The 16,018-nt window shown below is 42.4% G+C and overlaps 1 protein-coding gene across 4 annotated transcripts; it reads left to right on the top strand.

Moving 5' to 3' along the window:
- The first annotated feature begins 4,291 nt into the window (after positions 1-4,291).
- LOC117612430 (probable magnesium transporter NIPA6) lies at positions 4,292-11,917 on the top strand. 4 transcript variants are annotated; one of them, XM_034341110.1, is made up of 9 exons: positions 4,292-4,830; positions 5,008-5,064; positions 5,375-5,465; positions 5,580-5,740; positions 5,822-5,949; positions 6,062-6,199; positions 7,444-7,536; positions 7,611-7,728; positions 11,287-11,917. In XM_034341110.1, the coding sequence occupies exons 1-9, from the start codon at positions 4,710-4,712 to the stop codon at positions 11,412-11,414; spliced, it is 1,035 nt and encodes a 344-aa protein (XP_034197001.1). In that variant the 5' UTR covers positions 4,292-4,709; the 3' UTR covers positions 11,415-11,917. The 4 variants fall into 4 exon arrangements, with proteins under 4 accessions (XP_034197001.1, XP_034197002.1, XP_034197004.1 ...); XM_034341111.1 differs by lacking the exon at positions 7,444-7,536 and having other exon boundaries at positions 4,359-4,830; XM_034341113.1 differs by lacking the exon at positions 11,287-11,917 and having other exon boundaries at positions 4,359-4,830; positions 7,397-7,536; positions 7,611-7,727.
- Positions 11,918-16,018: the final 4,101 nt, after the last annotated feature.

The following is a 16,018-nucleotide window of genomic DNA, read 5'->3' as shown; positions in this document are numbered from 1 at the left end:
CAACATTCTTGGAAATGGAGCCAATCCAACGGTCCAAACATACCAAACTCGGATATCGCCTAATAGGCGTAAATTCGTTCGACTGTGAAACGGAAACCAAATTTGAATCCGAGCATATTATAGTGCTCAAGATGACATGGGGAACATTTGAGAATACAATGGGTCACCATCAATGGCCCGTGTGCCACCACACGCGCCGACATTGCGTGGGTGTCTTGAGAAAATTTCGGCTACCGAAAAATTCTTGAAACACCCAACAATATCTATACCAACATGTTTAGACTAACAATACCTATACCGAAAAATTAAAAAAATCAAATAGTAAGTCACGTGGATGACATGTGACTTTTTGGACGGAAAAGTAGATGAAATTTGAATAAAAATTAACGGCATTGGCTAAATTGGCGATTTTAATTAATTCTGAAATTAAATTGGCTGATTTTTTAATGGACAAACTACATAAAACCCTTTAAAATATGGGGTCATTTTCAAGTTCATACCCAATTTTAGAAACATTTGCGAGCACATACTCAAACATTCGGAAACCCTACAATTTACCCCTTATGTTAGTCAAACCGTTAGTAAATCTGTAAATACTTATGTGGCATTTGTGGGACCTATTTTGACAGGACCTGATCCAAATTCCACTAATATTTAGTCAATTCTAAGTGTCACATAAGCGACACATCCTCGCGGGCCTCGGAAACATAAAGTCAACCTTAGCCACATTCCTCGCAAGACTTAGGGGACACTTAGTCAACCTGAGATGCATTCCTCGCAGAACTCAGATAACATGTAGTCATCCCGAGAACGCACATCCTAATAGAACTCGGGGGTCATGTAGTCAGCCCGAGTCCTCACACCACAGGTTCAGGCATCCCAGAAACTCGTGGGGCATTATCATAAATGACAAAACCGTTCCAATAACAACTGGGAGGGGGGGTACTCCTGTGAGGGTTTGAAAACCATATTCTGAAACTTATCATAATCTTTCCCTTATTCCACAAATCCATTTTCCAAATCTTTTATCAACTTTCCAAAAATCAGTTCTCAACTACATTTAAATTTGTACCACATACTATTGAGAACTAGCATTCATGATTCATCCATTTCTTAAATATAGACATTTAATTAATTTATTCTTCACGCCAAAATCCAGTTAATAAACCATCCCAATTTTACACAATCAAACATAATATAATATTCTTAGAAGGTAAAAGTGATTACATAGTAACTCATAAACATTTAAATAATCCAAAATGGCATAACCTTTGAATATCAAAATAACACCTAGGAATACCATAAAATACTATAACATAACCAAGCAAAGGACCCACTAGTGTTGTGGTTTTGAGTATTTACTCCCTCAGGTAAGGTTTTGGGTTCGAGTCCTAGCATCCATGTTGTGTGTGTGAGTTTAATATGCTATCGTCCCTTTCAATAAGAAAGGTCCTCAAAAGAAAAAAAAAACTCATAACCAAAAAATAATCAAAATAATTCACATAATAGTCAAGCCTCATTTATGAGATCGTTCTTATACTTCTCGAGGATGAAACTACCTCGAAAGACTCTCGGTCATCCGAGGGATCAAACTTCCCATATTGATCAAGGTGCCCGTGGGCCCATGACCTCCAATCTGAAAGTTCCTACAAGTTCAACCAAGTCTACTAAACATGTTCTGCAAATTTAGTCTCGATCGAGCGGTCGGATCGCTTGCGCTCACACGACGGTTAATGTTTATCCTAAACTTTGAATTAATGAATCGAATCATCCGGGGCTCCGATTCACAATCTGTGAATTCCTACACGATTCTAGAGGTGCCTAGATCAACAAATATGGAAATAGAGTCGATCCAACAGTCCGAACATATCGAACCTAGATGACGCCTAATATACGATATCCGGTCGACAGTCAAACAATAACCAAATTCATATCCGAGTATACCGTCGTACTCGGGATGGCATAGGAATCATTTTAGGACTCAAAGACCATCCACAAAGTGGCCCATGCGCCGCCACACTCACCGGTATCCCTTGGGTGTCCCAAGCGATTCCGGCAATAGGAAAATCTCATAACCGCTGGTCAAGACCTATACCTACATGATTAGGACAATGAGTGGAGCAACTTTTGTTTTTGAACCATGGCCAAAAAGTGGCCGGAGATGGCCGAAATTACAAGCCAAAAATTGACTAGATTTCAATTGCTAAATCGAGTTACAAAACGCATAAATTGATCCTATTCAACCCAACCGTTGCCTAGACTCATTGCGAGGATAAAAAAGCAAGAATTGCCGGAACAGGCGATAGAGTTTTTGGGTCAAAACTGACCCTTTTTGGCCTTTTTGTGATGGCAATGGTGGCGGCTGAAGGGTGGGGTAGGAAAAGGAGGTTGAGGCAGTCTAGTAGGTACCGGCCTTGTTGGCCGGTTGTGGTCTGTGGTGCTGGCGGCTGGTTGAAAACCGGTTGCCGCCGGAAGAGGGGGGGGGGGGTAAGATTGGAGGGGATCGCTCGCATGGGTGAGAGAATTTGAATTTTTAAAAACTCTACTTTGAATATTTACGATTATGGGCTAACCTCCCCCTCCCCATATCTCCGATCTAGCAAAACCAAGAAGACCACCAAACCCTCGTCGCCTTCTTCAACATCTCCCCATGCCCACCAAACCCGTCTTCTCCGATATCTCCCCTCCTGTCCAGCCTAAACAACATAATAAAATAACAAAAAATTAAAAATAGTAACAGATCGGAATCGAAAAACCCCACCGCTACTGGACAAGATAATTGGAATCCATCCTCACAGGCTCCCCACCCGTTGTTTGTCAGTGTATCAGTGCCATGCCATGTATAGGAGCAGAGTTTACTCTCACTCACTTATCTCCTTTTCACAAAAATCATTCCATCATTTTCCCATTTGACCCATCATCTTTCTCTCTCAAGTCTTAAATAGAGAATTATAATTAGGATATAATAAGATGAATCTGTCTCTCTCTAGGATTTATGAGTTTATTTATTATGGTTTGTATAAATAAACTCATAAACACAGATCGGATTTTGTCTTGGGTGAGTTATTCCTAGGAGTGAATTAGTATTAGGACTTGGACTATAGTTGTGGTATGGAGTTGCTGGAGGTGGGAGCGAGACAGATCTAACAAGGGTGGAGGTCCCAGACCCTCTTCGTCTCTTAGCCTCTCTGTCATCTCCGTCTCGAACCCACGGGAAAACCCATGAAATCAGATAGAGAAGCTGAAACTTTATCAAACTCTCATTGAGTTCTCCATGGATTTCGTGGAATTGGAAGCGATCAAAGGCATCCGATGGTGCTGGAACTCATGGCCAGCTTCGAATACGCGTCTCGTGGCCGTCTTGGAATCCAGTCACTTGCTACCAATACGACGACGTATTGAACCTATATGCTCGGAGGGATTTGGGTATTTGGATTTTAGATTTGCCTATGAATGATTGAGAGATTTAGGGGCTGGGGAGGTTGAATTTGGGAGGGGTTAGCTGGTTGGTTGCTGCAGTGGGGGGCTTGGATATTGCTGGAGGTGAAGAGTTGGTGGGGAAAGGGTGGTGGCTGTTGGGTTTTGGTGTTAGAGGATGGTGCTGTTGGATTTTAATTTTTTATTGTTAAATTAATTTAAACAACAAAAGAATTTTTTTATTAATTTTATTTCTTATGTGGAGTCCACGTCAATTAAAAATTAGGTCCAATTTTTGCCACATCAATATTTAACAGATTCACTAACGATTTGACTAACAGATAGGGTAAATTGTAGAATTTTCAGAAGTTTAAATATGTACTTGTAAATGTCTATAAAAGAATATAAACTTAAAAATAGCCCTATAATTTGGAGAGTTTTTATATAATTTGTCTTTTCTTAATTGAGGGAGTTAATTTCTACAAGGATGATAGTTAAAGGCTGAAAATCCAAAAAGAAAGGTCCAAAGGCCTAAGGTTACGTATAAATTTTCTTTAGGTTGCTCGACTTGGAAATTTCTCAACCCATATTTTCCCAAACTCTAGTTCGAATTAAGAATTTTAGATTATAATCCAAATTGCCAAAAATGCTGGATTGATTCGAGTTTTTTTTTTTTTTTTTTTTTGTCATGCTTGTCCAACGTACACAAAACTGCGTTAGGGTGGATTTTTTTGTCTTGGGGAGAAAAAATAAAAATAAAAAATTTGTCTGTATTAGTAGTTGACAAGGACATTGAAAGGAAGAATAGGTGGGGCTGGCTGGGCGAGGCTGACTGGCAGGTGAGAAAGAGAAACTGCTTTTCGCCATCTCTCTCCTGATTTCACAAAGTACAAATGAAATCCGATCCAATCCAACTGCTCAAAACACACAACTAACAATAAAAGTGTGTGTCTGTGAAGAAGCCCAACCCAACCTCATAAAATATAAATATAAATACATTATAATAAATAAATAAAAATTACACTTTAGCGTGCGTTCTTCTTCAGAAAAAATCGATTCGAGGGTTTGCAATTGCTGCTGCAATTGGCCACATTTGTGCTCTAATAATATTTTTATGGCTTTGAAATCGAAATTGTAGAATGAGCGTCGCTCCGGCTCTAGCTCCCTCTTCCACTCCCAGCCTCAACCACTTGGCAATTTTGGCTTCGGCGGCCTACTACTCTTCCTTCTTCCACTGTAAACTGTAAATTCAAAAATATAAAAAATTAAAAAAATTAAAAAAATTATAGCAAATGTACTCGAGCAATTTGAAAGGCTTCATACTGGCTGTGGTCTCAAGCGCCTTCATCGGCTCCAGCTTCATCATCAAGAAGAAGGGTCTCAGGCGTGCCGGCGTCAATGGTCCTCGTGCAAGTAAGTTTCCTCCCTCCTTTCCCTTTTATTTGATCAATTTTTTTTATATATCTATATATCAATTCTTTTCTTTCATTTTCTAATTATGATTTGATTATTTGATTAATTACTGATTTTTAATTTGTGAATTTTCGTCATTTTGTTTTCGTTTCGCTTTCATGGTAAATGCATAAAAAGGTGTCGGAGGATATGGGTATCTGTTGGAGCCCCTATGGTGGATAGGAATGATAACAAGTAAGTGACTTTTCTCTTCTGCTATTCATTTTATTTACCCCATTTGTTCTTCTGGTTCATTTAGTTTTAGGCTCTGTTTGTAATTTGAAGAGATTCAAGATTGTTATGCCATTTTTCACTTTCCCCAACTTTCCCCCAGCTATGCTAAGTTATTGAAAATTTTATTTTCATAGGGGTTTAGTTTACTTCAGCCATTTCATTTCAGTAGGAAATTGGAATTTGCCATTCCTTTATTCATTTCCCTTTTCCTCTGCTAGACGGACTTGAATGTTGAATGTTGATCATAATCGTAATTTTGGACAATTCACAGTGGTTGTTGGAGAGATAGCCAATTTTGTAGCATACATTTACGCCCCTGCTGGGCTTGTGACGCCGCTTGGTGCATTGAGTATCATTGTTAGGTGCGCTTGATTTCCCAATTCTATTACATATCTATAATATATATACATACATGTTTACATATCAATCATCCAAACTTATTTCTGACAAGTTGAACTGCCTATGAATATGTGTAGTGCTGTTTTAGCGCATTTCTTGTTAAAGGAGAAACTCCAGAAAATGGGAATGTTGGGGTGCCTTTTATGCATAGTGGGTTCGACTGTGATTGTACTCCATTCACCCAAAGAGCGTTCTCTCAGTTCTGTCGAAGAAATCTGGGAGTTAGCAATACAACCTGGTATGCTGCTTAAAGGTTAATAAGTAATGGATGCTCCTCTCTCCTTCCTTCCTACTAATTTTTTCGCTTTCTCGCCTCCAGCATTTCTTTTGTATACAGCCTCGGTGGTAGCTGTAACGTTAGTCCTGATATTGTATTGTTCTCCCCGCTATGGACAAACCAATATACTGATTTATATAGGAATCTGCTCTATGATAGGATCATTGACAGTAAGTTGTTCTACTGTTTGTTTCTGCAATGTGCATGAACAATTACCATACATCACTTTTGAATTGACATTTTGTGGCATTCTTATTTGTGATTAGTATTTCCATATTGCAGGTCATGAGTGTAAAAGCAATTGGCATTGCTATAAAACTCACATTAGAGGGTACAAACCAGCTAAAATACTTCCAAACATGGATTTTTGGAATGGTTGCAGTTACCTGCATCATCACTCAATTGAATTATCTAAACATGGTTGGTATCTTGTTATGCACTATTCTAATGCAACAGGAGAGCTTTGTGTAATTTTCGTTTCTATTTCTTTAGTACTAGTTTCCTCGATAATTATCCATCTGTCTGTTTTCTCTTAATTTTGAATTTTGGATTCTGTTTATAAAAAATAAAAATAAAAATCTGAGAGGGTAATATTTGAACATGAAATATTAGAAGACTGTTGAATGTTGTTCAGATTATTACCAAATGTTTACTTCTTCAAAAATCTATGTAGAAGCCAAAGTTCTGCTTCAAATCCCTCTTGCACCATACTTTTAATCTAATTTTTGTTGGAATTGTAGAGTTTGGTGAAAATCGAATTATTTTATTCTTCTCTCATAGAGCTGTTAAAACTGATTTACAAGTGTTTCTAACAAGGCTAGGAAAAACAAGGAAGGGAAGTTATCACAAAGTCAACTGTTACCACTAATTACAGCCTAGTTACAGCTGTACACACTAACAAAAACATACCCAGGTATCCCCTAAAAGAACCGAGTTACTGATAATAAGGTCCTGCTTTATTTTAGCGATAACCTTTAAAATAAGTCCCCTTGGCTGTTCTCTTCAACCTTAACCTTCATATTATAAATACAATTTTAAGTATCAAAGGTTGTTTAGGAAAGCTAATATGAGCTTGTTTATTCCAGCGTGATTGTATTGTTTTATTTTGTGAAAGGCACAAGTTTTGTTTGTTGAGGGAAGAATGGGGAATTTAGAGAGGTGTCGTGTAATGGCTGTGTTTTGGGTAGTTTGATTGGGAAATAATAGGAGGATATTTGATAGCTTTAGAGGAGATGAGGGGGAGATTTTGTGGGATAATTTAGTTTTTGGACATCCGTTATGGCAGTATGGATGGAGGGCTGCTTTTATTAAAGGGAAGTTATATTATGGTAATGTGATTTCTCTATAATAGTTTTATAATTTAGGCTCTGTATACAATGGGCAACTTGTCGGCTGCATTGCACTTTTACATATTAATTAATAAAATCTTGTTTCTCATGAAAGAACAGTAGTCTAAGCAGAAAATATTCTCCATCAGATTGGTAATTAAAGCAATCTGTCCTACGTCCAATTAGATGAGCATTTTCTAATATTTTATATTTTGTGACCATGTGCATGTATGAAGTGCTGCATTCAATAACCTATAAATACCTTAATTAAATTTTCTGTTTTGGTCAGAAATGTGTGAACTTTTTAGCTGGTTTCTCACTCTGGTGTGGTTGCAGGCATTGGATACTTTCAACACAGCAATTGTTTCTCCTATCTATTATGCTATGTTCACCTCATTTACAATATTTGCCAGTGCAATAATGTTTAAGGTATCATCATGTGAACATGTTGTGTTTGTGTGTGAGTGTTTGTTATAAATCTAAAGTATGTAATCTTTTGGTAGGATTATTCTGGTCAAAGCGTGACCAGCATAGCGTCAGAACTTTGCGGGTTCATCACTGTGTTATCTGGGACTGCTATATTGCATAGTACACGAGAGCCAGATCCACCTTTAATTACAGGTTTGTATGTTGTGCATCAGACTGCATGTCTTTTTGAAGATTTATGTGTGTTAAAATGGCAGTGGCCTGCATGTCTTTTTAAAGATTATGTGTGTTAAAATGGCTGTTGCTTGATATATGATGCATAAGCCTTATTCACTTCTGTTTGTTGGTCCAAAGGCCTTCATAACAGGGATTTCTGTACCCCCTTTGAAACCTTTTCCCGTTGTACGGGTTTGAATCTTGAAATCATAAGCCAATTAGCTAAAAAACAATTGAAGTACTCAACATAAAAGCTTAAGCTGTTAAGTGGAGAGACTCAATAGGGTATATATAGCTTTGTTAGACGCTTAGCCCATCAATTTGGGGCTAGTGCGCAATAAGGCTGTATTTCATATAACAGAGTATTTCAGACTTGAGAGACTTCATTACGTTTGCAGGACTATACCACCAGTCCATAGGGCTATTGACTCAACAATAGAGTTAATATTTACTAATAGTTAGCTATTATTAAAGGACAATGAATGCATAGTTGAATATTAAAAGATGGCGGGGGATTATGTTCTGAAGTATTTTTCTTGAAATTTGATTAACAATAAATATTATATGGAGAGGCCCATTGGAAAATTATTAAAATGAAGACATGCATTGCCTAAGGGCTTAACCTATATTTTTTTAAACCCAAAATCTACTCAGCACAGTAAAGAACCTGTGGATGAAAGGATTACAGAAAAAATTATCCAAGAAGTAAATACTGAGAGGTTCCAATTTGGAGTCTTAGGGAATCGTGGGGATTTCAAACAAAAGAGATCAAAACTAGGAGATTCCTCCATCGAGTCCGATAATGAGATAGTCCGGTATCAAGGAAGTTGGAAGCTGGTGCAGGGTTGGGGAGTTGGATGTTGAAAGGGAAGTTGTGCAACTGAGTTTGAAGCTAGTGATTCTGTCCTTGATGGTTGGGACAGCAGTCTAGATTGGGATGGAGAGGCATTTGAAAGCTCGGAGGGTGAGAACTCTTTGGAATCTGAAGGTAGCAAAGCTCGTTCCAGTGGCCTTAATGGTGCAGGAAGCTAGTTTAGAAGATTTTTTGGCTGGACGGGATCTTCACAGAATCACAGCCTGTCAAAGAAAAGATTAGATGGTATGCCCCAACCTTAAACATTTACCCAATTCCTATCTGCCTTCCTCTTCCTTGGGAGTGGATCTCTTCAAACTTAAGAGTGGGGGGAGTGGAGGGTGTGGGCAAATTTTTTTCTACGCCAAAATGTCCCAGTATGTCCCTATGAAGTGTTAGTCTGAAAGGAAATTGAATGGATCTTGCTCACCACAACAGCAAATGCATTTGTGTAAAGTTATTAGGCCATGGTCTGTGGATAAACACAGACAGATTTGTCAAGGATTCTACTCCAAACAAAACTTTGGCTTTAGAGAGGGCTGATGGTGCGTTGGAAGAAAATAAAATTTCTAAGAAGTTGAATGGGGAAAAAGGTAAGAAAGATGGGGAGTTGGACGCTACCCAGGAAGTGGATAGGATGTTTGATCAAGAGTTGATTTCTCATTAAAAGAAATGGAAGAGAGTGAACAGTGGGAAAAGGAAGAAGGGTAGGAAACAGTTATAGAGCCTAAAGAATTTGCATTCTGGAGTTCCAATGAGATGAGCAGTGTGAAGGGGAGAGGGACGAAGGAATCAAATTGTCATGAGTATGATTAGTCAGGATCTGGGTAGTGGGTATGAAAAGGATGCAAATATGGAGATTTTCATAAAAATGGGTTCACGCATAGTTATCTTGCAAGAAACAGAGGGAAATTGGAATTGGTAAAAGGATCAGTGCATCTGGAGGTCTAGCTTTCAAGGATTGGTGTTCTGAGATTTTTCAGTTTCAATTATAGTTGGATTTTCTAATGCTGGGGATTGTTGGCGCGCCTCAAGGTACTTTGAAGGCATGGCAGAGGCAAAATGCCTCAGGTTGTCCACTCTTCGACGAAATGCTCCAAAGTCGTAAGCCTTTCTCCTGAAGGGTGCCTTCTTCACAATAGCGCAAGAGGCTGATTCCTCTTGGGAAGACCCTTTATATCCTCTTCATCCCTCCCGATAAACACTAAAGCAATTCTGAATCTAAACTAAAATAACACCTCTGGAACCCTTAACCCTGAACAACCCTCTGTCTTGGAGGCAGTTTTGGCTGCAACTCAGTGGCTATGGGGAACTTTTGGCAGATCTAAGGGGTTTTGTTGTGTTGTTGGCAGGTCTAAGGTTTTGGTGGAGTTATCAACTGGTTGAAGAGCCAGAGGCAAAAGAAAGTAATGAGGGAGAGGATGAAGAGTTTCTTCGAGAGTGGAGATATTATTTAGTTGAACATAACATCACTCCTGCTCTTGCACCCCCAAAAAAAAAAAAAAAAAAAAAAAAAAAGCTCTGCCCTTTCTTGAAACACCATTTACCGTATCAGTTATTTAACCAACAAAACTTTAGTGGAACCCCAAAACATGAAATGTACTAAGTTTGCTTCTAAAACAAGATTCAGTTCTTGGGCATCTCTTTTGAATCCAAGTAGTTTCCTACCTAACAAGTGAGAAAATAATTAGCCAATGCTGGGGTCCTGACCAGTAAGGAGGAACTTCCTCTGTATAGTTAATGTGGCATATATTGATTGGAATAAATTGGTGAAAGTGCTGAGGCCTACCTCATCAAATTAGTTTTATCAGTAATATGATGCCCCGTACTTTCATCAGTTTATGTGCCAGGTTACTGGTGAGGACACCTCCTCACCAATCAGGAGCAATGTTTTCAAAGGCGTTTCCCAGGCATGACTTGAGTGCACCTCAAAGTGAGGCAAGACCCTATCGCCTGAGGCATTAGGGTGTTTAAGAATTTGCCAAAAGGGCAGTAGTGTTATTCAAGAAGGCATACGCTCGGGGTAAAGGGCAAGCCACAAACTCTCTGAGGCACCTCTGCATATCTGCTTCCTGCAGATCTTCTATTACTTATATCAGGGCATCTTTTTAGAATTTTAGATTTCTTCTTCAGATTATCTGGCATTTTGTTTTCTGCCGTTGTCTTCTTAGGTTTGGAGTTTCTGGGTGGTCTGTCAGTTTGCCATATTTTCTGTACTCTGTTTACCACCATGTCTTGTGGCTTCAAACTTGTTCTGTTCACATATACTGATAAAACAGTAGAACCATCTTCTTTGACATCCTTATTTCCTAAATAGTAGAGCCATCTAATTTCATGGCTCATTTCCTAGCACCCATTACCTAACTTGAGGTTCACTAACAAACCTTATAGAAAAAGACAGTATTTAATAAGATAGGATAAAGACTCCTAATACTATTGGACTTTTGATAAAACTAGATTTTTTGAGGTATCTTCATACTATACTTCTAATGATATCTTCATACCATATGTTGATCAGGTGTTCATCATTCTTCAAAATTAATTTTTTACCTGATGGCTGGCTAGATTTTTTTATAAGGATTTATGCTTGAGATGAAATTATGTAGGCCTCAATTATATTTGCAGTACTTCTGTCTTTAATCCTGTAAATTATTTTTACATTTGTCTTGAATTGGAACATGCAGATTTGTACACACCATTGTCTCCTAAGGTATCATGGTACATCCAAAGTAATGGGGAATGGAAGCAGAAGGATGAGGATAGTTCAACGCCTAATTTCATCACAATTCTTCGGCCAGACTACTTCAAGTAATGGAATATGCTTGAGACACTAACTTCTTGGTTGCAGCTCATGATTTCAGTGTCCAAAGGTCACCCCAATTTCATCACATTTTTACAGCTTGAAAACACGAGGGATGCTTCGGACTCTGAAATTTCTCATGAATGCAAAAATCAAGCAATGCCATTCTGCCGATATTTTTTCTGCCGTACTATTCAAATTTTGAGTGACGTATTGTGCAATTGTCAAATAGCAATAGTTATAGGGAGTGAGTTCTTCATTTTTCATTTTTGTAGACAAGGATCCATCTTTGGATGATCCATATCCGGCGTATAGCTTTGTAATTTGATTTAATTGGTTTATGTAATTTAATTCAATCGATTTGCTTAGCATTTATAGTTGAGGCAGCAACTAGATGTTCTTTTTAAATGATCATTCACCCTTAACACCAAGGGTGGAAAGCAAAAGCGGATTTGAAAATTTGTAACATCTTTGACCTTACTAATCTTGCTATTCAGATACATACAAGTTTGGCATATTATTGTGGAGATCTTTCAAGAACAAGGTACTGGCATAGTCAAAGGTGGATGAAGGGGGTTAAGTACTTCACTTGAGACCAATCAGTGTTTGCAATACCTTAGATAAAGGTTATTTCTAAAATCATTGTGGGAAGACTCAGACCTTTGATGTGCAAGTAGGTTAGCCTTAACCAGGTTATTTTTGTGCCCGGTAAGACAAATATTTGACAACATTTTAGTTGCTCAAGAAGTGTTTCACAGATTTCAAATAGCAAAAGCCAAAACTGGATATGTTGCTGGGAAAATTGATCTGTCCAAGGCCTATGACAGACTTGAATGATCTTTCATTGGGCAAACGCGTTGTGTGAAGAATGTTGCTCGTAAAATCATTGTGAAAGGGGAGGTTACTGATGGTTTTCAGCCTCAAAGTGTTAGGCAAGGTGACATTAGTCGAAAGCTGTCATAGCTGCTAGATAACAATGATTTTGTTTACACCATAATGAACCGAGCAGACCCAGCATCAAAGCGACTAGCACCAAGGTAGCCACGCCTTCTCCCATGCCGAAGGAAGACACACTTCCGAGGTGCCAGACACCTGCCGAAGCTCCCAGCTGCCAAACCTAACATCCAGGACACGTGTCGCCACCACAACGGCTTGCACAAAGTCCCACATTGGAACTTTGTGCAAAGCCCCCACTTTCACCTCCCTATAAATAGGGAACAGTACCCAGGTAAAAACAAGAACTATTCTCCTACTTTTACTATTACTCTGCCAAAATTACTACCCGTAACTGACTTAGACATTGGAGAGCCTTCGACCGGCACCACACCGGTGTCCGAAGCTTAACGACTGCTTCTCCCATTTTATCTCCTACAGGTCTCTCACCAACTCATTTCACCAAGGGCCTCAGCCCTCTTCCCTGCTGCAGACCCAGCACATCTAATCACTAAGTTGGACTTAATATTGGCCAGACCATTTTGAGCACCAACAGTTTGGCGCCGTCTGTGGGAATTCGACACTTGAATCCCCTCTTTCTCTATCAGCCCAGCTGGCTCCTTCACCCATCAGGCCCCGTCGCCTCTTCTTCACCCCACATTCTGCTATGCCGACTGAGGATAGCCGCGATACCCAGCACCATACCCCCCGTGAGGGTACTTCCCGAAGGAAATCTCTGGGAGATGCCACTCTCCAGGCAGAAGTGGAGCGCCTCCGCGACAGTATCACTAAGATGTCGGAGAAATACGAGCATCTTCATTGCCGGAATGCTGAGCTAGAGCATGACTATCGTGCTCTAAAACGGAACCAAGAGAGGACTCGCGCCCAGGATGCCCAACAAGACCTGACCCAGAACGTTGGGCATACTCAGCCGAACCAGCCAGCACATTCCAGCCACAGCGCCCCGGCCCAATCTAGGCTCCGTAAGAGAAAAGACCACCTTCATCCGGAGCAACCCCCGTCACGACCCCTTTGCGTTCCCCCATCGAAGGACCGGCCTCATGAGCCAGTCAGGATCTACCAAGATTGCCGGGATCGCATCTCGGACCGTCAGCCAAGGCCGATCCCTATCCCTGTCAACCTCGAGGACCCACGAGTGACACGCCTGGGCCCCTCGCCAGCCCCCGTCCGCGTGCCCAACGGAGAAGGTGTCGGGGACTCAGATAGTTGGGAATTCTATAATTCAGAGACCTGGCCAACTCACCACACTGAGACGCTGGAAGATTGGGAACAATCCCCAGCACCTGTCTATCCCGCCCCCGGGCCTTTGGCACTTGAAACTCTTCCTCATGCCGACCCGGCTATGAGGCTTCTCTTCGAAAAGGTCCAGCGCCTGGAGAGCGAGCAACATCGCAGCCATCAACCCCTCTGGGCGAAACCACGACCAGGGCCCTTTACTGAGCGTATCTTCCACTACCACCAGGAGAAAGATATCCAGCCACTCCGCATCGCTTTCTACACTGGCACGGAGGATCCTCTCACCCACATCCACTCCTTCCAGTCTGCCCTTTGGTGCAAAGGCCTCACTGATGAAGGCATGTGCCTCCTCTTCCCTTCCACCCTCAGCGGCGCGGCCCTGAATTGGTTCTATAGGCTCCACCCCCGCACCATCAACTCCTTTGATAGTCTCAAGCAGACGTTCCTGGATCATTTTATGATCCAGACTGATCGCCTATACTCTGCCGACGACTTGTACATGCTTCGGCAGGCTGAGGACGAACCCCTTCGAGAGTACGCAGCTCGGTTCAGTCATGAATACTCCCGCTGCCCAGACACTGACGATCGCGCTGCCTTCGGCGCTTTTAAAAGCGGCCTCCGCGAGTCCAACTTCCGCTACCTGGTTCATAGCAATAGTTGGAACACATATACAGAGCTGATGAAGCAGGCGGCGATCCATGCTAAGGCTGAATACTTCAATTCCAAGCGTGGCCCAGCCAACCTGGCGCGCAACACTTTCGCCGATCCTCCACCTGTTTCAGCACCTAGCCCAGCCCCCCCTCAGCATTCTACCCCTGCCCCTAGTGCCCAGGACAACCAACAACATAAGCGGAAGGATAGCTACCAGCATTCCTTCGGCAATAACAAGCGTGGCAGACATGGCAACCACCACCACTCTAGCGGAGGCAACCCTCCTAAGACTGCTGATCGGGCCCCTCTTCCCTTCACACCCAGGCCCAGGTTCGAGGTTTTCACGACCCTCAACACCACCTATGAGAATGTCCTGGTGCGTGAAGCCCCCATCATCCCCAAGCCACCCCCCCGAAGACCATCCAACAAGCCTATGCCAAACACGGGGGTTTTCTGTCGCTTTCATCAATTCAGCGGCCATGACACCGAGTCTTGTGTTGCGTTGCGCAACATAATTGAAGGGCTCATCAGGGAAGGGAAGCTGGACAACTACGTGCGCAACATACCAGCCCCGCCTAACCCTCACCAGCGACAAATCAACATGATCTCCACCATCAGCGGAGGCCCTACCCTGGCTGGCACCTCCAACAACTCCATCAAACATTATGTCCGCTCCACCTATGCGCACCAGGTCTTCAGCACCGAGCAGGGACGCTTGCCCAAGACCCACAGGTCTGGCTGGGCCCCCATTACCTTCAGCGAGGAGGAGGAGCGTGGTGTTATCCTCCCCCATGACGACCCACTCATTATCCGGGCTGACATTTCCAACTTTGACGTTGGGCGTATCCTGGTGGACACTGGCAGCTCGGTCAGTGTGATGTTTGCCGAGGCCTTCAATGAACTCCAGGTCCCGCCTCACCTACTCGACCGAAGCATCACACCCCTAGTGAGCTTCTCGGGTGATGTGGTCCAGCCCATTGGCAGCATTCATCTCCCTATATCAATCGGGGCCGCACCCCAGCGGACGACGATCACTACCCCCTTCCTTATCGTGGATTGCCCCACGGCCTACAACGTCATCCTTGGCCGCCCGGCCTTGGCCCAAATGAAGGCTTTTATTTCAACACATATGCTGCTGTTGAAGTTTCCCACTCCTCATGGCCCAGGCACGGTGCGCGGTGACCAACTCGGGGCCCGAAGCTGCTACGCTTCAGCAGTCAAATCCACTAATCGCCAACATAGGAGTGAAGCCCTTGCGGTAACCCAGGCTCCCGCCCCTCCCCAAGCTGGCACAGAACCACCTGAGGACCCAAGGGAGGAGTCCATCACACCACAGGCCGAACCTATGGAGGACCTGGAACTGGTTACCCTTCATGACGACATCCCGGATCGGCAGGTCCGGATCGGCACCTCCATCTCGCCAGAGCTTCTCTCTGACCTGGTTGCCTTTCTCCGCCTCAACTCCGAAGTCTTTGCATGGTCCTACAATGACATGCCTGGCATCTCACCAGACATCATATCCCATAGGCTTAGCGTCAATCCTGCTGTCCGACCAGTTCGACAGAAGCGCCGAGCTTATGACCCCGAGCGCTATGAGGCCATGAAGGCGGAAGTGGATCGATTGAGTAGTATCCGATTCATCAGGGAGGTTGACTATCCCACATGGCTGGCCAATGTCGTGATGGGTCGTAAACCAAGGAAGGGCTGGCGCATGTGCGTCGATTACACCAACCTCAACCGGGCCTGCCCGAAGGACAGCTTCCCCCTTCCCCGCA

This window comes from Prunus dulcis, unplaced genomic scaffold (genome assembly GCF_902201215.1).
Source record: "Prunus dulcis unplaced genomic scaffold, ALMONDv2, whole genome shotgun sequence".
Taxonomy (NCBI): domain Eukaryota; kingdom Viridiplantae; phylum Streptophyta; class Magnoliopsida; order Rosales; family Rosaceae; genus Prunus; species Prunus dulcis.
This window is presented reverse-complemented; position numbering and strand designations above follow the sequence as displayed.